The sequence below is a fragment of the Mustela lutreola genome, chromosome 3 (genome assembly GCF_030435805.1).
Source record: "Mustela lutreola isolate mMusLut2 chromosome 3, mMusLut2.pri, whole genome shotgun sequence".
NCBI lineage: Eukaryota > Metazoa > Chordata > Mammalia > Carnivora > Mustelidae > Mustela > Mustela lutreola.
The window spans coordinates 61,322,406-61,347,580 of record NC_081292.1 but is presented as its reverse complement, the minus strand read 5'-3'; the positions used below and the strand labels follow the sequence as shown (position 1 = coordinate 61,347,580).

General features: G+C 37.6%; 1 protein-coding gene across 1 annotated transcript in view; it reads right to left on the bottom strand.

The window, feature by feature from the left end:
- The window catches only part of TRPA1 (transient receptor potential cation channel subfamily A member 1), a 76,359-nt gene that overhangs the window by 28,145 nt on the left and 23,039 nt on the right, over positions 1-25,175 (bottom strand). Inside the window, exons 5-17 of the mRNA XM_059166234.1 lie at positions 20,043-20,150; positions 16,858-16,966; positions 16,525-16,670; positions 15,974-16,110; positions 13,464-13,512; positions 11,562-11,661; positions 10,578-10,678; positions 9,432-9,601; positions 9,182-9,346; positions 7,224-7,338; positions 5,774-5,940; positions 4,055-4,148; positions 586-645 (exon numbers count right to left, since the gene is read on the bottom strand). Coding sequence (XP_059022217.1) covers positions 586-645; positions 4,055-4,148; positions 5,774-5,940; positions 7,224-7,338; positions 9,182-9,346; positions 9,432-9,601; positions 10,578-10,678; positions 11,562-11,661; positions 13,464-13,512; positions 15,974-16,110; positions 16,525-16,670; positions 16,858-16,966; positions 20,043-20,150 — 1,521 coding nt within the window. The remainder of the gene's footprint in view (positions 1-585; positions 646-4,054; positions 4,149-5,773; positions 5,941-7,223; positions 7,339-9,181; positions 9,347-9,431; positions 9,602-10,577; positions 10,679-11,561; positions 11,662-13,463; positions 13,513-15,973; positions 16,111-16,524; positions 16,671-16,857; positions 16,967-20,042; positions 20,151-25,175) is intronic.

Genomic DNA, 25,175 nt, shown 5'->3' with positions numbered 1-25,175 from the left:
AAATAGGTCTTGACAAATCAAATATGCAAGACTATCATTCTGCTGAAAATTAAGTAGTTCAAATAAAATTGAGTCACTTTGTCTGAAGAATGTAGATTAAGTTATTTCAAAAAGTAAGTATCTTAGAGGCACCTGGGTGGCTCAGTTGGTTATGCCTCTGCCTTGGACTCAGGTCATGGTCTCAGGGTCCTGGGATCAAGCCCTGAGGCGAGGCTCCCTGCTCAGCAGGAAGTCCACTACTTCTTCACCCTCTGCCCCTCCCTGCCCCACTCATGTTCTGAAGTTCTCTCTCTCTCTCAAAGATGAATTCTCAAAAGATCACTTAGATTTTTGGAACTTCATTCTTTAGGTGGTACTACTGAAGAAAATATAAAGACTAGAAACAACCCTAAATAATGCTGTTAGAAACAATTAAAATATTGGAAGAAAACGGAGGAAAAATTCTCTCACAAGTAGATGATACAATAGTATGACAAATGAAGATAATAATTACCAACTTCTGAGATTGTGGAACTCTAGTAACATTTTAAATATTCATTAAAGAATTAGAATAAACTTTAAATTATCATGATAAAATAAACTTACATGGTAGTCTTTGCAAGACTTGTCTCCTGTGGAGGGGATTATGCAACAATCTAAAAGGACCTTTAAGAAAGAAAAAATGGCTAAGATATTAGTCAGAAGACTTACATAAGAGACAGGATTTGATTCCCCTTCTAAAATTATACCGAAGATAGTCCTTTCCCCTCCCTTCATTTCTGGTGCCTCAAAGATAAACTATAATCCATGTCATCAAGGAACAAAGTTTAAAATATAAAGTGTTTCAACTACCATTGCATGCTTCAGAAACACCACATGACTCAGAAAATGTACCACGTGGTTAAGAATGAAATTACATTTACTAAAATTTGGAGTAAAAAATATTTCATTAGTTTTGCCTAAGATTTGATGTCCTGGGCTTCCAGAGAATATATAAAGGATTCCTTTGCTCAGCATCTTATAGTGACAGTTTATTGTCTCTAATTGTGATCTCACAGCTGAGCACTAGGGTCTTTCTTTGGTCTCTGTGTCATCTTCCATATTGCTCAAGCATGGAGTACTGGATTGGTTTCTGTACCTCACTTGCTGAGCAACACTGACAAAGTATTCATCCAGAGCTGCGTGACAGCATAGCAGGGAATAAATGTTATACACAGCAATACTGACGGCCCTCTACATGCTTAAGAAAAGGAGAGAATGTTTAAGAGATTATTAGAGCCATACCTCTAGGGTGTGTAGGAACAAATATTTTTATGGGGTGTCTATTAACATAAACAATTTCAGTCACCCCCAATCTGTGTGTTGGCACTTTTCTGGCACCCCAAATTCATCATCCTGAGGGGAGAAAAAATACTGCCCAGTTTGCCCTCCTGAAATAGAGTCTGGACACAAAGCCCCAGATGACCTCACCATTGTGTCCCCCAAAACTCATGGGGCATCAGGTCAACCCCACTTGCAACTGCAGGGGAGAAATAGGGACCCAGAACCCACTGGGAGGGCACTGCTGTCCTGGCTGGTCTCAAGCACCATAGGGACTTTAAAAAGTTCAATCTCTGTTGGTGACCCAGCAGTGATACTAAGGGTCATAAAAGGCATCATAAAAAAAAAATAATAATGAAGACAAAGCTAGTCAGTAGTGCTGTGTAAAGCAAAACCAAAGAAGCAGATCTGAGACTGAGAATTTTATAACCACCAGCACAGACAAAATAAAGATAGACTGAGGTGGGGGGGCGGGGGTTGCAGATAAATGGGGGAGGGATTATGTAAATTATTCAAATGTGTCATCTGAGGCTAAACTGAAAGAACTTCAAGTTTCCCTATTTAAGGAAAAATTCACAATACTAAAATACAAGGAAATTATAGAAAACTAACTAGAAAATATACAGTAGTGTGGGGCACCTGGGTAGCTCAGTGGGTTAAGCCTCTGCCTTCGGCTCAGGTCATGATCTCAGGGTTCTGGGATCGAGTCCCACATCAGGCTCTCTGCTCAGCAGGGAGCCTGCTTCCTCCTTTCTCTCTCTGCCTGCCTCTCTTCCTACTTGTGATCTCTCTCTGTCAAATAAATAAATAAAAATCTTTTAAAAAATTTTAAAACCTTTAAAGAAAATATACAGTAGTGTAAAAAAGAAAAAACTAATAATCTACAATTGTGATAATTCTTAACATTTTAGTATAATTTCTTCAGTTCTATCCTATGTTTTCCACATGTGACTATTTCTTATATTTTTTTAACTATTTTTAGTAACATAGCAGAAAACATTATTGTATATAAATCTGTCTGTACCTATGATTATTCATTAGGACAGATTACAACAACTGGAATTACTAAGTTCCAAGACCATTTTAAATTCTGAATTTTTATGTTCCCTTTGATGAAATTTAAGCACCTGAAATGATAATTTATAGACTGGACTGGTTCCAATTTCTTATTAGGTAAGAAAAAAATGCATCTGAAGCACTTAGCACATACCACAGGCTTACTGAATAAATAAAAACAATAAGTTTGAGTAGCTGTAGTACTAACAACCACAGAAGCAGTATAAAAATAGTAGAATGTAGAATATACACCAAGCACCATTCTGAATACTTCGTATATTTTACCTCTAATTTTTAAAATCACTTTGCAACATTAGTATCAGCAACACTTTTTTAGAGGTAAAGAAAGCAGAAAATGGGGTGCCTGGGTGGCTCAGTCAGTTAAGCAACTGCCTTCAGCTCAGGTCAGGATCCAGGGCTCCTGGCTTCTGCGTCATTGCATCATTGGGCTCGGGCTCTCCGCTCTACAGGGAGTCAGCTTCTTCCTGTCTGTTTGCCTCTCTACCTGCTCCTACTCTGTCTCTCAGATAAATAAATAAAATATTTTAAAAATTAAAAAAAGCAAGCAAGCAAGCAAAAATGAATTTCAGAGAGATGAAATGACTTGCCAAAAGCAGCACAGCAAGAGGCAGAGCCAGGTCTAAATCCCAGGACCATCAGGCTCTGAACCGGGCCCTATGTCTCCTGTGTCTCAATGTCTCATTGCCTCCTCCAGGATTTGAATATATTTTTCCCTATGAATGACACTCGACATCCTTCCTCTTTTTTTGATTATTCTATATCTATCCCAATCTTCAAACCTCTACCTTCCCAAGGAGGTCTCCCTTCTAGTTCCTTAAACACTCACATCCTCCATAGTTCATGAGTGTTTGTCTTGTTGTAATCCAGCAGAGAAGCACACATTTGGAGGTCCTTAGAGACCAGGCAGGTAGTGTAAATGAATAAACTGTACCAGCCTTAAGTGCTTCTTTCCCACTGTTTCTGAAATGTTGGCTCTCCCTGAGCTGGCTTTTGTCTTTACAGTTTAGGTAGAGGCAAATACAGAGAAATCTCTCTCTACTGCTAGGAGAGCAGTTTCACCAGAATGACAACATATGGCAACAAATAGGAGGCATTAGACAGAGTATACAAAAGGAAAAGTGTTTGCAATGGGAGCAGTGTTTGCCCCATCTAAAGGAAGCAGCTGCTACTAGCCCAGCAGTTCCTTCCTCATGGGGAGGAGGCCCAGTCACCAGACCTTCTGATTTTTACAGGAAGCCAGATATCTGGATCCTTAAGTAGCCTGGTTTTAAATGTTACCAACTACTGTAGCTTTGAGACAACAACATGCATGCCCCCAGAAAAACCAGCTAGAGACTTTATTCATGCAGCAACGACAATTAGTGGTCTTTGTCCTAGATTTGGATTATTTGAATAAAAAAATCTCCTGACTATATTTTTCTAGATTCCACACAACAACTAACAGCATCCTTTAATCTGAGTAGGTCCTTATTAAATAATTGTTGGCTAACTTCCCTGGTTGATAGCCTATGGGAAACAACAAACTACTTTAAAAATGAAAATTGCTATTATTTACATTGTGATTACAACAATAATCACAATAATAAATCCTTATATATTATATTATATTATATTATATTATATTATATTATATTATGTCAAGCATCTACCCAGAAGCAGTTCTTTCTAGACAGCTTACTTTCATGCATTCAGGGAGGTATTCTACCATTTCCATGACTGGACATTTATTGCTTGGAGAATAATGACTAAAAACCTTAAGGCATTCTTCCCATCTGTAAAAAATAACAGTGGTGAAAATAATAACACAAACACAAGTCTTAATCTTTCTGTTTGATACAGCAAAGCTACCAGCTGATATTCAAGATTATAACTTTAGAAGAAATCTGAATTTGTTCTAGTGAAACCAATATGTGAATCAAGATCAATCCATTAATAGGATCTTTGTCCATTAATGGAAATTAGAAATGTGCACAGACTCCGGGATGGCAGTTATAATCACTGTTCTCGTTCTCTAAATGCCTTCTACAGAAGGTAAGCTTTTATCTTCTTCTCATCCTGAAGTCATCCTCGTCTTGTTGGGTAGAGAGATTCATAGTCATGTAAATACAATAGCAACACAGTGGGCACGTGATAGTTAACATTCAATCCATGTACATAATCATGTGTTGCTTTAAACTACAAAACATGTGTCAAGTACATTAATAAGCACGGATTCTGCCAGGAGATTGCATAGCCTGCTCCTTTCTTCAACACCATCCAGTTGGACAGAATAAGAAGATACTTATGATCACAAGAGGGAAATAAATCCCCAACAGGAAGTAAAGAAGAGACTACTTTTAAAAAGTACCCAAATTTTCTGTTAACCTTATCAGTAAAATCCATCTAGAATATCTACATAATCAGTAGAAAACTTCCAGTTTTACATTTGCAGTGACTAGTGTTTCAAAGAAGTGATCAGCAGGAGGAACTTGAGATCAAAACACAGGCTTGATCTGTCTTGAATAGGACAAGGTTCATCTCTGTGTCCGTGACTAGGTGATACTGGGCCCTTGAGCATACCTGTGATTATACAAAAAGTTTATGTATGAAAAGTAGAACAAACGACCCTCCAACTTCATCATTAAAACTTCATAGAGTATGGTTTAAAAATCCACAACCACAAAAGATCCTGTGTTAAGGGAAATTCCAGTAGATGGCCTTGTAACAGCATGGGTATGCCCTGGAGATTATTATTTTAATTTTTATTTATTTTTTAAATTTCTTTTCAGTGTTCCAGAATTCATTGTTTATGTACCACATCCAGTGCTCCATGCAAAACGTGCCCTCCACAATACCCACCACCAGCCTCACCCAACCTCTCACCCTCAGCCGCTCCAAAACTCTCAGATTGATTTTCAGAGTCCATAGTCTCTCATGGTTCGTCTCCCCCTCCAATTTCCCTCAACTCTCTTCTCTCCATCTCCCCATGTCCTCCATGTTATTTCTTATGCTCCACAAATAAGTTAAACCATATGATAATTGCCCTGGAGATTATTTTCACCAACATTCAGTTTCGACATTTCTTTTGGTAAAAGAGTGTTGGGCAGATTCATGGAGATCAGGGCAGAGTGTGGTAGACAAAGACAAAACTACACATGCCTGAACCCCATGTGTCTTACATGGGTGTTATGAAGGTGATCTATGCTCCCAGAATTTACAGATGAAAACCAAAAGCCAGAGAGGTTAAGTAACATGTCTGTTGCTACCCAAAGAGTTAATTAAAAATTTTATGTAAACAATTGCTGTGTAAGGAATGTTAACAGCTGAAAGTTATTCTTTTCCTATTTCCTCTCAGGTTGTGTATCATCCCATGTGCCCAGAGGACACTAAATGACAATGGGATAGGAAGACAGCATACCTTTTGTTCTTGATGGTCATAAGAACCACCTCCTTCCTCTTATTGTGAATTGCAACATGCAAAAAGGAGGCCTGCTGCTTGTTCAGGACGACGTCAGCATCGTAGCTCAGAAGAAGTGCAACGGCTTTCGCATGGCCTTCCCTTGCAGCAAAGTGAAGTGCAGTGTTCTTTTAGAAAAAATAGAACACAGTTGGGGTGCCTGGGTGGTTCATTTGTTAAGCATCTGCCTTCAGTTCAGGTCATGATCCCAGGGTCCTGAGATCGAGTCCTGCATCAGGCTTCCTTCTCCCTCTCCCACTCCCCATGCTTATAATCCCTCTCTCGCTCTCTCTGTCAAATAAATAAAATCTTAAAAAAAGGAAAAATAGAACAAAGAAAATCCAATAACGATGGCTGGTCATCCTCTGGCTATTTTTCTGCTTTCATTCTTGAACTGCTTAAAATAAATTATTAAAAAACTTAACTATTTAATACCAAAATTTAAAGCCAGTGTTCAGAATCAGGCTTCGCATCATGAGTTTATAGTTTGAACATTTTGTGTGTGTGTGTGTGTGTGTGTGGTAGGGAAGAGGTGCTGTGTGTGTGTATATATATGGAATTCCATACTCTCTTTGTGCAGTGGGATGATTCCAGAAGGATAAATGACAAATTTTCAGGGTAAGGATACTGGAGTGACCACAGTATACTTCCAAGAGATTTATGATCTTAGAGCAATAATTTCCAGATTTGGGGTTTTCACAGGCTTGTGAAATTAAAAAAAAAAAAAATGAGATATAGCTAGAAGGTTGCCAGTCTTTAATTTTGCCCCATAGAGACATATTTTTTTTTTTAAGATTTTATTTATTTATTTGACAGACAGAGATCACAAGTAGGCAGAGAGGCAGGCAGAGAGAGAGAGAGGAGGAAGCAGGCTCTCCGCGGAGCAGACAGCCCGATGCGGCGCTCGATCCCAGGACCCTGGGATCATGACCTGAGCCGAAGGCAGAGGCTTTACCCCACTGAGCCACCCAGGCGCCCCCCATAGAGACATTTTAAAACGCAGTGAAAACTCTCTATCATTTCATGAAAGAATGTGCACTTATTTAATACACTCCATAAAAAGAGGGAGAACTTCATAGCAGTATAAACGATAGTCCTTCAAATCCAATACACTTAGTTTTATGAAGACCTATCCCTGACTTCATTTTTCTTGGTTCACCGGGGAGTAGTGAAAATTCTTTCATCAATCTACATGGGCCTGTGGAGTCTCTGTGAGACTTAAGAGGTGTTCTCAACATGCATCCACCCCATTGGCATTCTTATTCTTTTCCCCCTGCAGAGTAAGAACCCAAAAAAGAGTACGAATGCAGCAAGGAAAGAAAGAGAGAGGCTAAGAAGGTGGCTTTCTTGTAATTTTGGAAGTTTCTCCTACGCCAAGACATTGGGCAGGTATGAGGAGCACAATACCTACCCCTTCTTCATCTAGCTGATCTGTGCACTTCAAGTTAGTGTCAAGAATGACCTTCATGGTCTGAGTGTACCCGCCTAAGGAAGCATGATGCAAAGCAGTCCAGCCATTGTGGTCACTGTGAAAGAGTTAAGAAAAGACTGTGCATTCACTTCACAGGTGAATCGTGGGAAACGATGCTACCCACTGGAAAGGTGACAACAAAAAAGCCTGTCTGAGTTCTAGCATCTAAATATTACATATTTCTAACAAATGAGCTAATTTCAAGCTTAATGGTCTTAAATAACCTTTCTAGAATGTGATTCATACACACTTTTTTAATTTAGCAGATTAACATATAAAAGCACATAAACAGGGTGCCTGGGTGGCTCAGTGGGTTAAGCCGCTGCCTTCGGCTCAGGTCATGATCTCAGGGTCCTGGGATCGAGTCCCACATCGGGCTCTCTGCTCAGCAAGGAGCCTGCTTCCCTCTCTCTCTCTCTGCCTGCCTCTCAGTGTACTTGTGATTTCTCTCTGTCAAATAAATAAATAAAAATCTTTAAAAAAATAAAGAAAAAAAAAAAAGCACATAAACATCTGGAGGTAGGTACAACTAGAGTTAGCATGTCTGTGCTGTGCATATTTTTTCAAGGCTGTAATGTACTTATACACACTATCTTGAATCTGGTTTTATTCTGTCATCAAATATCACATCAAAAATTTTCCATGATGGGGGTGGTTGGTCCCTGGCTGGCTCAGTCAGTAGAGCACATGTCTCCTGATTTCGGGGTTGTGAATTCAAGCCCCATGGTGGTTGTACAGATTACTTAAAAATAAATTCTTTTAAAAAATTCCATGATGGTAGTATTAGTCTTCATGGCCACTAGGTATTGCTAATAATCATAATAATAATATCACCTTAAGATGCTTAGCTTAATGCTCCTTATTATTCTTCTAACTGTTCAGGTCTGAAGAGAGCATTCCTCTTGTGCTCTCAAAGATGCTTTTTTAATCCCTTTAGAAAATGTTTGTTGTTTCTAACAGAAGTTCAAGATATAAATACAATGAAGGCCTGTCATTTTTCCAAATTAGAATGAAAAAAAAAATGAGATCCTGACAGAATTTAATTTCAGTGCTGGTGAGCAATTATTTTAAGGTACAAAGTCCACATTGCCATTTCAGTTATTATGATGTCATTAAGCAACAAATCTCTGGTCTAGATCCATTTTGTATCCCCTTTGCATGTCCACTGCCTGGTGGCCCCTTGGAGGTAGGAGGGAACTGAGCAGAGCATTCTTTTTGGAGCTGCAACCCTACTTTACATGACCAGTGCTCTGATTAAAAAAAAAATAATAAATGTGCTTTTGAACTTAGCCTAATAAGCTCTTTGCCTCCCTGCTGGTAAAATTAGAAAATAGCTCACCGAACTTCTATAAAATTTTTCTTTTTACAAAGATGTCATTTAATTATACTACATTTTTTAATGCTTAATTATTTTGTCTTTGCTCTTTTTGTTAGACTTCCTATAAGTATAATGAAATTTGGGAATTCTTGAGCTTTTCATGTTCATCATCCATCAGACTGAATGAAAAAGTCTGAATCTGTATGGGGTGTGTGTGCACATGTATCTGTATAAAGGGATGGTAGCATGATAAAGCCAAATATCAAGAGCTGTATTTCAAAGGTTCTGACAACTACTTTCCACAAAGCCACTTATTCTGTGACCTCAAATGAAGTCTTCAACTTTATAAATTATGACATCTTTGTCTGTCAATCAGAAATAATACTGATGTGCCTTTCAATATTTCATATATGAATATATTTCATATATGAGAAGTCATATATGTTTTGAGGATTAAGTAAGATGGATAAAAGTACTTTGTGAGAAAATCAACTATCATAATTAAAAAATAACATAGAAAAACAGACAGAATATGGCCAATTAAAAAGAATATATAAATATTTTGATGACATGTCCTTACCTGAGAAATAATGCACCTTTTTTCAGAAGAAGTTGAACTACTTTATCATGCCCATTTTTTGCAGCTAGGTGCAGAGGTGTCATTCCATGAAGGTCACCTTCATTCAAAAGCCTCGTGTCACTCATGTCTTGCAGAAGCCTCTGACAAGTGTTGATTCGCCCATAACTTGAAAAAATTAGGTTTCATGTTCTCAAAGCAAATATTAAACAGAGAGAAAACATGCTCATATATTGTATAAACTGACCCTTACCTGGCTGCAAAATGTAAGGGTGATTTCTTATCTTTACTTTTGGAATGAATGGACACATTAAAGTCAAGTAGGTTATTTACAGAGACAGGAATCCCATGTCTACACGCATAATGTAGAGGGGTACACCCGTCATCATCTTCATCCATTACCAGTTGTTTAATGTGCTGCATCTATGGAAAAAAACAAATATTCTAAATATAGTTTTGTTTTCATGTTAATATACTATTTTTCAAATTATTCTATAGGACAGTATTTCCTAATAAGGATCAATATGTGTACCTTGAGGACAAAAATATAGTAACTTAAAGGTACTAGAGTAAAATAAATATGGATAATGGTATATGCTCTGCCTCCCTAAAATGTATATTACTGTATTAAGGGCTCTGAAAAATCCTAAGGATAAGAAATGTACTTAACTGTTCAACTGAGTATTTTCTAAATGTGTTTGCTAAAGGCCATCCCTTTCAGCCCTCCTTTTACATTCTTCCCCCCCAAATAACACTTAAGAGCTTAATGCTAATGTGTTCTGTTAGGCAAAAAGGATAAGATGCTGAAACTAGATTTACTTTATTTTTATATGACTATGAAATAAAAAGTGAATACAAAATGAGCACTTCATCCAATCAATAAATTATTTTTGTTTAAAATGTTCAAATAAAAGTATTTTTATTCTTTGTTAAAGACTTTGACAATATGAAAATCTACTTATTACAAAAATATGATGAACTTCAGATATATCTCATAGTCACTCAGTATGTGCTGGTGAATATAAATATGGAGATAACATTTCAATCTGTCAAATCAAATACATATAAATCTTTCTTAACTGATGATGAAATACTGCTAATTGACTCATGCACCTGGCTTTTCCACTGATAAGCAATTCATAATGGTTAAAAGAATGAAGGAAAGCTGACTCATTATAGATGGGGATATATGGGAACCACTTGTAACTTGGAAAATTCAATACCAATGAAATGTATTATCATAATCATCATGTGTTCAAATACGGCATCTTTATTTTAAAATAATTTCTAAATTTCAGAGTCAGACTTCATAACAATAAAAATCATAATAAGCAAAATTATTGTATTCTCCATCAAACCCAACTCAGTTATGGAAATTCACATATACTATATATATTACCTGCATAAACTCAGGTTGCAGATTTTTTAATCCATGAGGCTGCTGTACCGTCAAATGCAAAAAATTACGTCCAAGATGATCTTTTATGTCTACACGGGCACCTAAGAAAACACAATATAAATATAATACTTATTTATTTAAAGCATGACCTATGGTAGATTTTCAATTTAATAAAATAAAAGTTTTTTATTTACTTAAAACTTTGTCAAACAGGGCGCCTGGGTGGCTCAGTGGGTTAAGTCGCTGCCTTCAGCTCAGGTCATGATCTCAGGGTACTGGGATCGAGTCCCGCATCGGGCTCTCTGCTCAGCAGGGAGCCTGCTTCCCTCTCTCTCTCTCTCTGCCTGCCTCTCCATCTACTTGTGATTTCTCTCTGTCAAATAAATAAATAAAATCTTTAAAAAGAAAAAAAAAACAAAAAAAAAACAAACAAAAAAAAACTTTGTCAAACATTAACTTACAGGAAACTTTATTTAAATAACAAAACTGTATTTAAAATTGGTTTATCTAGGTGTTTGTGTGTGTGAGTGTGTGTGTGTAGGGGCAATAGAGACTAGATGATTTGTTATGTCAATTAATATATGATAGCTTAGCTTTTAAAGCATAAAATATAAAGATGGAGAGATTAGATATCAAGAAAAAAGGACAGTAGCTCTCCACTCTGTAATCTTCACATCGGGTTAGTACCTACAATGGGGACAGTCAAAGGATTAATAATTGAGAGAATGTAGTTAAAATGTTCATCAGTGTGCCTGCAATAAAATTCTTACTTTATAAATGTTGTCTATTGCTATTCCAAAATTTTCTTTTAAAAAATATCACATCTTTACTGGACTGAAAATTATTCCAGCCAGGGAAAGTATTCTATTTATCTTTGTATTCACAGCACCTGGCCCAAAACATGGTGCACAATAAATGACAAATAAATGTTTAATATTAAATTGAGTAGTAGTTCTAAAAGCTTGGCTTGGCCCCTCATGGTACCTTTAGAGAGTAGCAAATTTACAATATTCCAAGATGCAGAGGCAGTTGCTAATATAAGTGGAGAACGTCCTTCCGAATCGGTGCTATTAATATCTGCTCCCTAAAATAAAACAAGTTATTCAACAAAGAGTTTATGAACAAATTAGCTTACACTGCAATCAGTAAGTGATGTTAATTCATTAAAATAGAGTAGCCATTATAGGGCTAGCACTCAAGTACATGACTAACTACAGAATTACTTAGAATTTCCCTCTAATTCTTATGTTGTAACATCAGAAATCAAGACGTTCTTTTACAGTTTTTAACAACAAAAATTATCCTCACATGTTAACCTTTTGATTGACATCTGGCAACAGATCAATGTTACTGTATATAACATCAATGTTTATGTTAGTAAAAATGTTCCTAAATCATAAAAATAAAACCCTCCGACCTATAGCAACAGTTTAGTTCTCAATGTAAGAAAATACTTCTAAATATCCATGATAGGGGCGCCTGGGTGACTCAGTGGTTAAGCCGCTGCCTTCGGCTCAGATCATGATCTCGGGGTCCTAGAATCGAGCCCCGCATCGGGCCCTCTGCTCAGCAGGGAGCCTGCTTCCTCCTCTCTCTCTGACTGCCTCTCTGCCTGCTTGTGATCTCTCTCTGTCAAATAAATAAATAAAATCTTTAAAAAATAAATAAAAAAATAAATATCCCTGATATATCCATGATAAATCTTCCAAATTTATTGCATATGTGATTTTTAAAACATTCATAAGTAGTTGTTCACTTTTTAAAAAAAAAATCCATTTCATCTGAAATAGATGAACTGAAACAACTAAACTGAACTAATTCAGATCCTACAGTGAAATTTTAGCCAAATATTTGAGACAATTTATATTTAAAAGTCACAGATATTTTAAATGACTAAGTCAGTATTTACCATGATGTGTTAATTATAATACTTTACATGACCAGAAACAGGGCTTTAAAAAGTTCATGGAAAGAATTCTATCTTTTGGACAGGATAATAAAAATAACTTAAGCTCCAGCTTCACTTTGAAGCTGTTTGGGGGGGGGGGGGCGGGGACCCAGCAAGTACAGACGAATGATAGCACCAGCAGCCCCTTTGAAAATCTCATGTTGGTTAGTGAGGTTGCCAGGTGACATGGCTGCATTTATAGGAAACCATGCATGACAAAACTATGGCATATAATGAATCTTTCCAGGATTCCTCTATGTAAATATCACAATTTCAATAGTAGCTATTCACAACAAACACTACAATAGAATTACACTTTTGCTGATACAGTGGGGCTTCAATAAATACATCATATATTCGTTTGTGTAAACGACTTGTTAAAATTTAACTCAAAAGCCAACTGAGTAAGTACCCTTCTCAGAATGAAAAAGACTGTGTGCTTTCACTTGTGGCAGACTTTAGACAGTATTTTTAATTTCTCAGTTTTTCCTTGTTTGAAAGATGGCACTGAGGCAGCTGGGGTAGAAGCTTACAGTGAATGGTGGAGGCGACTTGTGCTGCCTATCCTGCTTCCACCAGGAAAGCTTGTTGTGCATGGAAGAGTCATCAGAGTTGCAAAGCCTAACCCTCTTCTAGGACTGGTTCACAGAACTGTCCTTGCCATGTACTCACCAACCCCCAATACTAAAAACATGGATCCAGGTATCAAAAGTACACTTTGGTACTTCTGACCAACTACACGGCAATGACATCTGGCCAGGAATGTATTCATACACAATACAGCCTATTTGTAAATGTGTCAGTCATCTTTTTGTAAACTTTTTTGCTTAGAAGCAACAAATTAAAGTTCGGCTTATTTGAACATTTGTATTATTTAATTATATGATTGTTCAACTGAAAATAGTAATAAAATAAAAAACTGTCCATGGAATAGTTACCACTGAAATTAAGTAGCCTGCCAGTTCATGGTGATCAAATAGTGAGGCTCTGCAAAGAGAGTGACACACATATTAAGGGACTACTGATAGAGAAAATAAAGCTACTATACTGCACTTAAAAGGTCAATTAAAATGATCATTTAACAACATAATGAAATGCTAGGCAATCAATAACCTTCCAAAATGTGTAACTGACTGTGAGGAGGATAATATTTTCAAAGAACAGAGAAAGTTCAAATACATCACAAGATTTCCCTCCTCATCTTTTAGTAAAATGATTTTCTCCTTGTAAAATCACCATGAAGATGTGAAGTGAATAGTAACAGCTGTCCTAAGAGCTGAAAACAAAAGACCGAGGAACTGGTTGTTATCACCATGATCATGGGGAATAAAAACAGCTGCATACAAGGTGCACCTAAAATTCACTGGCAGTGTTCAAAATGCCCTCTTTGCCAAAAGTTAAAAGGCAGCACTACTTTCCTAAGATTTTATGAAGCCAAAATCAAATTGTGGGTAACACTGAAGTCACTTTGGTATTATCTCACAACCAGTCATAAGGATAATATTAATAAAGCAAGTAAAAACTTTCAATCTACATTATAGCAACTCTGTAATAAATATTAATACTAATGACTGAAAATTTTGTTTCCTATTGCAAATCTTCTTTCTTTGTTCCTACTTAAGATGATCTCAGCTATTTAGCCTTTGTATATAAATTTTAGAACTGGCTTGTCAATTTTCACCCCAAATTCACAAGAGGTTGTATTACATTTAAATTACATTAAATATGTTTAGCAACTGTAGAAAATGAATAACAACATTAAGGCCCCATTTGACTTGTTCTTCTCTCTCCCCAGTCTAGAGTTTTGCTACTCAAACTGTCGACCGCAGACCAGCGCTGGCACCACCTGGGAGAGGTCCATTAAAAATGCAGATTCTCAGGAGATCTTAACATTGAGGTTGGGAGAGGTTAATGACTTTCCAAATATTACACAGCCAGGTAGGGCTGGCACCCTATTCCCCTTCCTCCAAAGTTCACTGTTTCAGTCATAACAAGGAACTGGGGTCTTTGCACTATGATAACTAAAAGAATTCTAGCCCAAAGAGCAAACTTCACTTTGAAGCTCAACATAAACTCCAAATGTCACTGGCTATTAAAAGGACATCCCAGGATTATAGATCAGTATTAGGTTAATCGGAATTGGACTGAATGGATGCAAGAAATCTACAGCCAATCCAAGTTGAGTATGTCCAGCTAGAGTAGTCACCAGGTTGAGGACACTTACAGGTCAGGTGAATGATTTATTTTTCTAAAATAATTCCTTCTTGGGGCGCCTGGGTGGCTCAGTGGGTTAAGCCGCTGCCTTCGGCTCAGGTCATGATCTCAGGGTCCTGGGATCGGGTCCCACATCGGGCTCTCTGCTCAGCAGGGAGCCTGTTTCCTCCTCTCTCTCTCTGCCTGCCTCTCTGCCTACTTGTGATCTCTCTCTGTCAAATAAATAAATAAAATCTTTAAAAAATAAATAAATAAATAAAATAAAATAAAATAATTCCTTCTTTTGCATACTTGTACATTAAAGCTGTGACCCAAATGGACACATTTTATTTACATCCTGATCACTGGGTTTCTAAATTGGCTTAAACCTGGAAATAGTTTATAACATTTTAAAAAGTTCCCGAGACCATCCCAAAGAAGCTGGGAGTTTATAAATTACTGCCCTGATACTAATACACGGGTGTTTGAGAATCTCCAATCTGGAGGCTAATCAATTGTTTTTGTTCTGATTTAATAGCCATTTTCATATCACCAACCTTTTATTCACAAATGCCAGTTTGTGTGTGTGTGAGAGAGAGAGTCAGGGACAGAGAGAGGGAAGGCTCGTCTCAGCTACTTCTTTCACTCACACAGGAAGTATTTACTCCTTGTTTTTCCTTCTCAGTCCATACTGCCTGCTTTCTGCCTTTGCATCTAGCAAGCCTACAGTTTCAGATGCTTTTTTTCTTTGATGTGTATTTCTGTTAAACTCTCATCTTATTTGGAGCTTGGCCACTATCTCCTAAAAACTGTTTTGAAAATATTTATAACTATGAGGGTGAGTGGAAAGGGTAAGGAACAGTGAAACCTCCAGATGCATCTGCTCCATTATCTCCACTAAAAATAAGGAAAAGACACACATAAGGAATTGAAACAAATAAGAAAAGGTTTAGAAAAGCATGTATGTTGCTATCCGGAGCATATAAAAGATTAATCTTGAGCTTATATTCACTGGCCCAAGAAACAATCCAGAACATGCCACTGGAGACTTTATTCTTCGAAAATCTATTTAACACTCTAATTCCAGAGGAACATAGAGATTCCATTTGAAACATAGGATCTGTATCTCTGTTCTGTTCTTTTCTTTTAAATGATAGAATTTCCACTACTATGAGTGCTAACTTTTTCTTGGAGGGTACACTTTAACACATGCAGACTAAAAACTTGTACACCCAATGATAGGCAGGAAACTTGCCTGTGAAGGAGTGTCTCATGATTTCCATCCACTGCGTTGACGATATCGCTGCTACCAGAATAAGAGGATAGCATCAGCTTAACAATCTCAGTGGCTCCCTGGGTGGCAGCAAAATGAAGGGGTGTGCACTTCCCATTCTGCAAAGAGTTTTAATATCAGAACCAATATTTAAGTCCAAATTTAAGGATATAACCTAAATTCATCTGTGAGTTTTTTCTTCCTAGATCAACAAAATCAAGCATTAATATAAGATTCACAGTGAACAATTCTGCTTCCTTGAAATCTGAGAGCTTTTGACAGCTCTGACAGTACCTCTACTATCATTATCAGTATCATTATCCGCCCATATTTGTGTTTGAAAGTGTTGTGGGTAGCTCTCAGAATTCTTTGGCTAGGTTGAAATGTGATATTCTCTTGTTCTGCTTCTACATGAACAGCAAAAAATGATGCCTGCTGCAACCTAAGTTAACTGTAAAAGAGCAATAAAGCATTTTGGAGACAAATTTACGACAACCCTAAATAAAAGCAGCATGTAGAACATGAGCAATTACTTCCATCAGTTCCAACTGTGCACCGTTGTCCAAGCACATTTTAATCATCTCCAAGTCACCATTTTGAACAGCCATGTGCAGGGGGCTAGATTTCCCATTATTCACAAAGTTAATGTGAGACTGTCTACTATATCCATGTTCTTCACCTTCAGAGGAAAATAGAATTCAAAAGAACAAACATTATAAATACAAGGATTTAAAAAAAAAAAAAAAAGGATATTTAGACTTATATAAAAGCCTCTATGTAAACTCTATTAAATATTTTTTCAAATTAATAGCATCGAGTACAACAGGCTTCTTTATAGTACATAATGTATGAAAACTTCTACTCACCAAACTTTAATATTATTTCCATGCATTTTTTGGCACCTGAGAATGCAGCCTGGTGAATAGGGAAACATCCCCATTTATTTGATTTACATGGCTGAGCTCCTTTATTTAACTGGAAGAAAAGAAAGGAGAAAAAAAAAAGTCAACTGATCCAAGCAAAAACCCAAATCACAAGGATAAACAAGAATTAATTGCCACTCTTAGGTCATTACATTATTCTGTGCCTAAGTAACACTATATAGAAAAGATTCATAGGATAGGAAATCTAGGGAAGAAGGTAATTGTGGAAGGAGGCTAGGATTATGAACTAGAGATACTTTGTATTTTCCAAAGATGAAGTAACAATGTAGACACAAAAATATCAATCTTGATACTCCAAACTAAAGTCAACATATTTTTCAATGAAATTAATGACGTGTTTTAAAACATTACCATGACCTCTCCTATATCTACGTTCAATACATAAATAAAGTGATATTTCCCAAATTCCTTTCCTCTCATTTATATAAAATTAATAAATGATAAGACCAGCACTCTTGTTAAACTATGAAAATCAGGGCGCCTGGGTGGCTCAGTGGGTTAAGCCTCTGCCTTCGGCTCAGGTCATGATCTCAGGGTCCTGGGATCGAGTCCCACATTGGGCTCTCTGCTCAGCAGGGGGCCTGCTTCCCTTCCTCTCTCTCTGTGATCTCTTCCCTTCCTCTCTCCTACTGTGATCTCTCTCTGTCAAATAAATAAATAAACTCTTAAAAAAAAAAAAAACTATGAAAATCAGGTATTTTCATTAATGGAAATTCTCTACTAAAAGAATGAAATTCAGGTATTTTCATTAGTAGAAATTCTCTACTAAAGAAATATTACTTTGATCTCTGAGTCCATTATTTTCAACTATCATTTTTTATACAAGCAGGAAGCTGTGAAGAAGCAAATATTACCTACACTCTCACTTCTGGGGAACAGTGTTGATTTACATTTTAGGAAACAACTGTTTTTGTCTTATTTCTTTTCAAAAGTAATTTTGTGTACACTGTGTGATCATTTTGTTCAAAAAGTTCTACATTCTTTAAAAATATGATTTTTTAAGTACATATTGCATTTTTGGATACACAAAACTTTATACAATAAATCCCTATTACTGAACTTCTGCTTTTTTTCAAGTTTTCTCCCTCTGATATATGTACCACTAGCATTAATATCCATAATAGGTTTAATTATCTCCTTGGAATATATTCCAAGAATTGAAAGTGGTGAATCAAAAAGTATTCACACCCACAGTGAATGAAATTCTTTGATTCATCAAAATTTCTCTAACCCTGAATATCAAATCAATAACTTTGTTTCCTCCAATTTAAGAGATTAAAAAAAAAAAAAACAACCTCATTATTTCAATAGGTTTCTCTGTATTAGAGAAACTAATTAAACTTCATGTGATCCTGGCCAATTTTCTGTAGCCTTTTCCTTACAGATTTGTAAGAATACCTTAAAGATACATTTTTATCCATTTAAAGATAAAGAAATGGATAATCATATGCATAGTCTGTTCACATCAACTGGTGTGCTATAATCAGATACTAAACTATTTGTACATTCCCTGGATAAAGCCGATGAAGTACTCTTTTAATGATTAAAATCAATTTTGCTAGTATTTTTAAGATTTTTGCATCTATATGTTTATATGTAAAACTAGTCTAAGTTGCCAGGAAAACTGGCAAATTTTAGAATTGTTACATTTGCTTCTTAATATTAAACTGGATATTTTCACTCTTTTCTTGTGTTATAAAATAGTTACCTGAAATGAAAACCTTTTCCTTACAAGTTTGAAAGAACTTATAGAATCTATAAAAGCTTGTAAAATTAGCTGACTACAGAGCTTAATAATGCATTTTAAATATTTTTATAGTTCTTTATATAAATTAGAGTTAACTTTTGGCTAATTACTAAATTTCAACTACTTTTAACTATTTACACATTTAAAAATGAATTTCCAATTTTTTAGAATAGGATTATTCATACTGATCTTTTGTCATCTTAATATTTCCTATCATATCCAGATAAAGTCCTCCATGATTTGCAATTCATCTTTTTCTCTTTTATTTAGACTTGCCCCATACCAACTCTATTGTATCATCTTTTTCAAAGAAACAAATCAACTTGTCAAATAATTCTAAAAATCATTAATATTTGTTTTCAAATGTGCTGTTCCTTTATTATAATTTTCTTTTATTTTATTTGAGGCTCTCTTTCTAAATTCTTGGTTTAAGTGTTAATTCATTTACTTTTTGTCCTCTTTTTGGTCCAATCATAACAGTTTATAGGAATATGTATTTTTTCTCCAAAACATGTAATTAAGTTTTTAGAACTTATTTGTAAATTTAAATATTCAGGAAGATATTCTAAAATTATTTTTATTTTCTTACTCTCTGGGATAGCGAAGAGAAAAAAAAAATCAAGCAGCAAAAATATATACCCTCGTCTGAATAGCATACAAGTTTTTAAGCGATAGTTGAAAGAAAGCTGTTTGGGAATTCTAATACCACACTCAGAAGGGACATTATGTAGGGTAGGAGTCAGTCATTTCAGATGGGCATCTCCAGAGTTTCAGTGGACCACCCCAGGAAATCCCACCAGAGAGAGGACTGGCCCTACTTTTAGGACTGTGGCCAAGGACCTCAGTCATTATGTCAGATAGGGCTCCCTTTCTGAGAATCCATGGCGGCAACTTCTAGTCCTAGGAACATGAAAGTCCATGTCTCTTGGCTTTTATTTCATGAGCCCCAAAGGAAGTTTGCAGTCAACTATGTTTATCTCTCCTCAGACTATTCAGAAACTCAGAGTCAAAACTATGGTCCACCTTTACTAACATCCAATCTACTATACTTTGTATTTTGCAGTCTAGCCTGACCAGCAGCTTCATCTTCTTTTTTGCTGTCTATACTTTCTTGTCACTTGGTTCTCCTCACATTTTCTCCAAAGTTTTCTTGTGAACCTTCTGTAAACAATCTCAGATTGATTTAAGGAGTGTGCACAAATACAGAAACACAGAGAACGATTTTTCCTGGCATTTTCTGCATTTTATATTTTGCTGAGAAGATCTTCTATAAATAACAACAAATCTGCTATAAATAACAACAATCCGTGTTACCCTAATGAAAGGAAAGAAAATGGGGGGAAATGGTTAAAACACAAACCAAGATTCGCAGTGCTTCACTGTTGTCTTTGGAACATGCAATTATCACAGCTGTGTTTCCATTTTCTCCTTCCAAATTAATATCTGTACTGCTGTGCTCAGTCAAGACCTACACAAGAGGGGGATAACGGTCAAACGTTAGCTTTCAAGTTGCCAATGAGAATATTTGCCTTCCATTAGATTATAAGCTCCTGGATGTTAGGGACCATGTCTTTACTCATCTTTTTTCATCCCTCTCCCATAGAATAAGGCATAAACATTTACTTAGTAGGTACTGTATACATTTCTCAAAAAGATTAAATAATGGTGATTTGGGGGCACCTCAGTGGCTCAGTTGGTTAAGCAATCAACTCTTGATTTTGGTTCAGGTCATGATCTCAGGGTCAAGAGATCAAGCACTGTGTCAAGCTTCACAGTGGGCATGGAGCCTACTTAAGATTCTCTCTCTCCCAGGGCACCTGGGTGGCTCAGTGGGTTAAGCCTCTGCCTTCGGCTCAGGTCATGGTCTCAGGGTCCTGGGATCGAGCCCCACATCGGGCACTCTGCTCAGCAGGGAGTCTGCTTCCTCCTCTCTCTCTGCCTGCCTGCCTACTTGCGTTTTCTGTCAAATAAATAAATAAAATCTTAAAAAAAAAAGATTCTCTCTCTCCCTCTGCCCTTCCCCACCCTTCATGTGCCCATGCATGTTCTCTCTCAAGGAAGAAGGGAAGGGAGAGCGGGAGGTTTCTGTATCACATCAATTAAGGCAATATGGAGTTATGAAACAAGAAGAAATACAGATACTAATAAACAGCTCACTTAATACTTCTCTCTTGTATTAAATGAACTATGTTAATTAACAAATTAACAGCTTCAAGAAAATAAATTTGTGGAGCCATTCAGAATGTGTGAGTGTGGAGGAAGAAGGGAGGGGGAGAAGGGAGAGACAAAGAAGGAAGGTGGGAAAGGTGGGAAAGGAGAGAGGGAGAAGGGGTGGATGGGGGAGAGCTGCTTTCTCCCCTCCAGTCATTTTTCTTGTACCTCTATTCTAAGTATTCTGGGAAATGTCAGTTAAAAACTCCATTCTCTTGGGGCGCCTGGGTGGCTCAGTGGGTTAAGCCACTGCCTTCAGCTCAGGTCATGATCTCGGGGTCCTGGGATCAAGTCCCGCATCGGGCTTTCTGCTCAGCAGGGAGCCTGCTTCCCTCTCTCTCTCTCTCTCTCTCTCTCTCTGCCTGCCTCTCTGTCTACTTGTGATTTCCCTCTGTCAAATAAATAAATAAATCTTTAAAAAAAAAAAAAAAACTCCATTCTCTTTAGCAGAAAAAAGAGAGTTCATGTAACACTGATATGGCTTACCTCAATTAATTCAGACTTAGTCCAGAATAGAAACTTTTTCTGTGATGTAATAACTTACCGTTCCTGATAAAATGGTTAAGCAGTTTTTCTGATGGAATTTAACTTAAGAACTGTTCCCTTGTAGAGAACACAACGCAGTCTCTCCTGTCAAACAGTGACGCAAGCAGTTAAGGTACTGCAGTTAGGAGATCTCGCCGGGACCAGCATCGGCTAGCTGACACCCCAGAACTGATAACAAGCAACCAGCGGAGGTCTGCAAGGACCCAGGACCAATTCAATCTTTTTAGAAAAGAGAAGATTTGGACAGCAAACTGTCAGACTCTTCAGATGTGACCCCTCTGTGTCTGATCGATTAAAACAAGCAGCTGCCTCAGAAGGCTCTGTATGATTGATCTGAAGTAGTGAGGGCTGAGAGCAGACCCTGACCAGACCTTTCTCAACTGGGCACCCATAGACTGACTTTGCATTTGGTTCCTTCATGTCCTGCCCCCTCTGTTATCTTGCTTGTTGTTTGGCTTGTCTTCTGTCCTGCTCTGTGTGCCACGTAAGAAGCCAAGTTTAATCACATGGCAAACTGTCATGGAGTTTGGGGTCCTGAACCTGCTTTATAATTGTGATTAACTTGGCTTTATGACTGAATAAAGCTGACACTGTGAAAAGACACAACTCCTATATATGCCTTCATAGCATGCCCATGACATCCCCTCAGCTGGTGGCTTCCAGCTGATTATGGGCCAAGAATCTATAGATCTTGGGTACCTGGGTGGCTCAGTCATTAAGTGTCTGCCTTTAGCTCAGGTCATGGTCCCAGAGTCCTGGGACCAAGCCCCATATCGGGCTCCCTGTTCAGTGGGAAGCCTGCTTCTCCCTCTCCCACTCACCCTCTGTTGTGTTCCCTCTCTTGCTGTCTCTCTGTCAAATAAATAAATAAAATCTTTAAATTAATAAAAAGAATCTAACCAGTCTTCATTTTATATCAAATCTAATAATTAGCTCCTATAAATGTGTCCCCCAAGAAAGAATTTTTGAATTAGCCTACTAGAGGCCTTTTCTCTTAGAGCAAAACTATGATAAAACTATGATATGTACTTACAATTAAATTTCTTAAGAATTTATTAAACAAGCTATTTCCTAAAAACCTTGACTTAAAAAAAAAAAAAGAAAAAGTGCACAGAGCCCCCTTGTTAATAGAATATGCCCTGATAGGGGAAACAAACCATGAGAGACTGTGGACTCTGAGAAACAAACTGAGGGTTTTGGAGGGGAGGGGGTGGGGGGTTGGGTGAACCTGGTGGTGGGTATTATAAAGGTAACATATTGCATGGAACACTGGGTGTGGTGCATAAACAATGAATGCTGGAACACTGCAAAGAAATAAAATAAAATGAAAAAAAAAAAAAAAAAAAAGCCCAGATAGGTAAGTAAATGAATTAGGCTTACTAATTAGCTCTGGTCATAAAACAAAATTAAATGGAGATTTTAGTATGTAAGAACACATAGGAGATTATTGATGGGTGAAAGAAAGTGAGAGCACAAGTTCATTCCCAACGTCAGGCACTTTCACATTCTTTTCTCAGCAAACTCTGCATTCCTACTGAGTCTGTAAGAGATTTTTCTCTCTTTGCCCCATTTGCCCTCTTAGAATCAGAGATCACAGAGTTACAGCACTTAGGAGGGTGCTTTTGCTTACTACCATAAGCACAATTTTTCCTAAAGCTGTGTAAAATTGTATGTGGCAGAGATCCCAGAGAGAGCAACTGAACTGTGCCCACTTCAGATTCACACACACATAAGCAGGCAAGCCTGGACCATTTGTAGGTGTGGCCTCCAGAGGTCCCTTTGATAGAAATCTAGGAAGCCTCACTGGAGGGTTAACCACTGGATGCTGAAGGGGTAAGCCCTGAGTAGTAAAGCTTAGAGGCTATTGAGAAATGAGCCCACCCACTAACCTCTAGGCCACTGTGTCCCAGGAAACACAGCTGATAGCTGCACAAGAACTTGAGGGGACATTGAAGTTTTTTACTTTACAAGCATATAGGCAGGGGTAGAAGGTTTGGGGGAGGTTGGCCAAACAGACAATGGAGAAGCATTCCACATTCAGCAAAGGCTGGTGGGGTACAGGCTGGACCCATGGGTGTAAGTGGGAGAGGCAGCCCTAAAAGAGCTTACAAGCACACAGAGAAATAACCCCAAATTCCTCCTCCTTCCACTTATATCATCTCTGGTGAAGTAGAGGGTTTGGAAATATTTTTAGATGAAGTTATGGCTGGTAAAATCAAGCACAGGAGAGACAACTATTTTCACTTCTTTTATAATCCTGCTTTCTTTCTTTCTTTCTTTCTTTTTTTTTTTTTTCTTATTCTGGTGTCACTAGGAAATTCTTTGTTATACCCCCCCCCCCCACGAACTAGTTTATAAACCAGCTAAGGACTTATTTCTAAACTTTCTTTTCTATTTCTATGTGGTATCTTTCTGTATTTGCCAGTCTTAAGGTTTCTGATTCCTAATTCCTAATTCCCTTCCACTGTTACCTGCCTTTGAATTCCCAAATCACACTTTCAGAGTCAAGGTTAATTAAGTCAGTGGGTGTTTGTATCTGAAGAGAGCCTTCAGAAGAAACACAAGAGTTCCTTGAGGAAATAATGTGGCTTCTTTAGGTAGAGAGAGGTCCCCACAGTCACTAGGGGGTCCAGTGCAGAAGGCATAGAATAAAGCATCTGGCTCACAAACAATGCAGACATTTAAAAACAAATAGACCCTTGCCAAAGGCCTTTTCAGTAACCTCATCAAAGGGCTGTCCTGAACCATCTTCCTAGGGGCTGAAACTTAAACTCATTCCTTCTCCTTCAGGCAAAAATGCCCATTCACTCATTCATTCATTTACTTATTCAAGAGCCATCCTGATGAGGACTAGAGATATTTAGATTAGCTGCACATAGTCCCTTCTTCAAGGTTAACCAGCCAGAGCCAGAGAAACCACATGAACTTTTTTTTTTAAGTCTTTTGATTTTAATATTTTTTTCATTTTTTTATTATGTTCGGTTATCCAGCCTATAGTGCAACATCAGTTTTTGATGTAGTGCAACGATTTCATTAGTTGCAGATAACACCCAGTGCTCATCACAACACATGCCCTCCTTAATACCCATCAGCTGGCTACCCCATCCCATCCTCCCCTCTAAAACCCTCCATTTGTTTCCCGGAGCACATGAACTTTGATTACAATACCATGTGCCAAGTACTGTGATAGAGCTATACACACCTTACAGTGGGAAAGCAGAAAGCAGGCTCCTCTCACACCCTCTATGCTCAGCTTCAAGGAACCAAGGACCCAGGGGGCGGAGAGGAAGGTGTTCTGGGCTACAGGGAGCATGGAGCGCAAGAACACCCCTGGGATTTGGGGGGTGATTTATACACAAAGTCGGTTTGGGGATGGTGGGATGGACCTGATATTTATGTAAAAACTTAATCCCCAATGTGATAGTATTGGGCGGTGGGGCCTTCAAAAGGTGATTAAGAATGACAGTTGTGCCCTTATAAAAGAAACCCCGTACGCTCTCTCGCCCCTTCTGCTTTATAAGGACACAGGGAGACGACAGCCATCTGTGAAAGACAAGCCTTAAGAAGGCCCCCAGCAGACACCAAACTGGCTAGTGCCTTGATTTTGGACTCCCCAGCCTCCAGAACTGTGAAGAAGAAATGTTTCTGCTTAGGCCCACTGTCCATGGTATTTTGTTACAGTAACTAGAACTAATTAAGATAGGTGGCTTAGCCTCATAGCCAAGTCATTATTTGC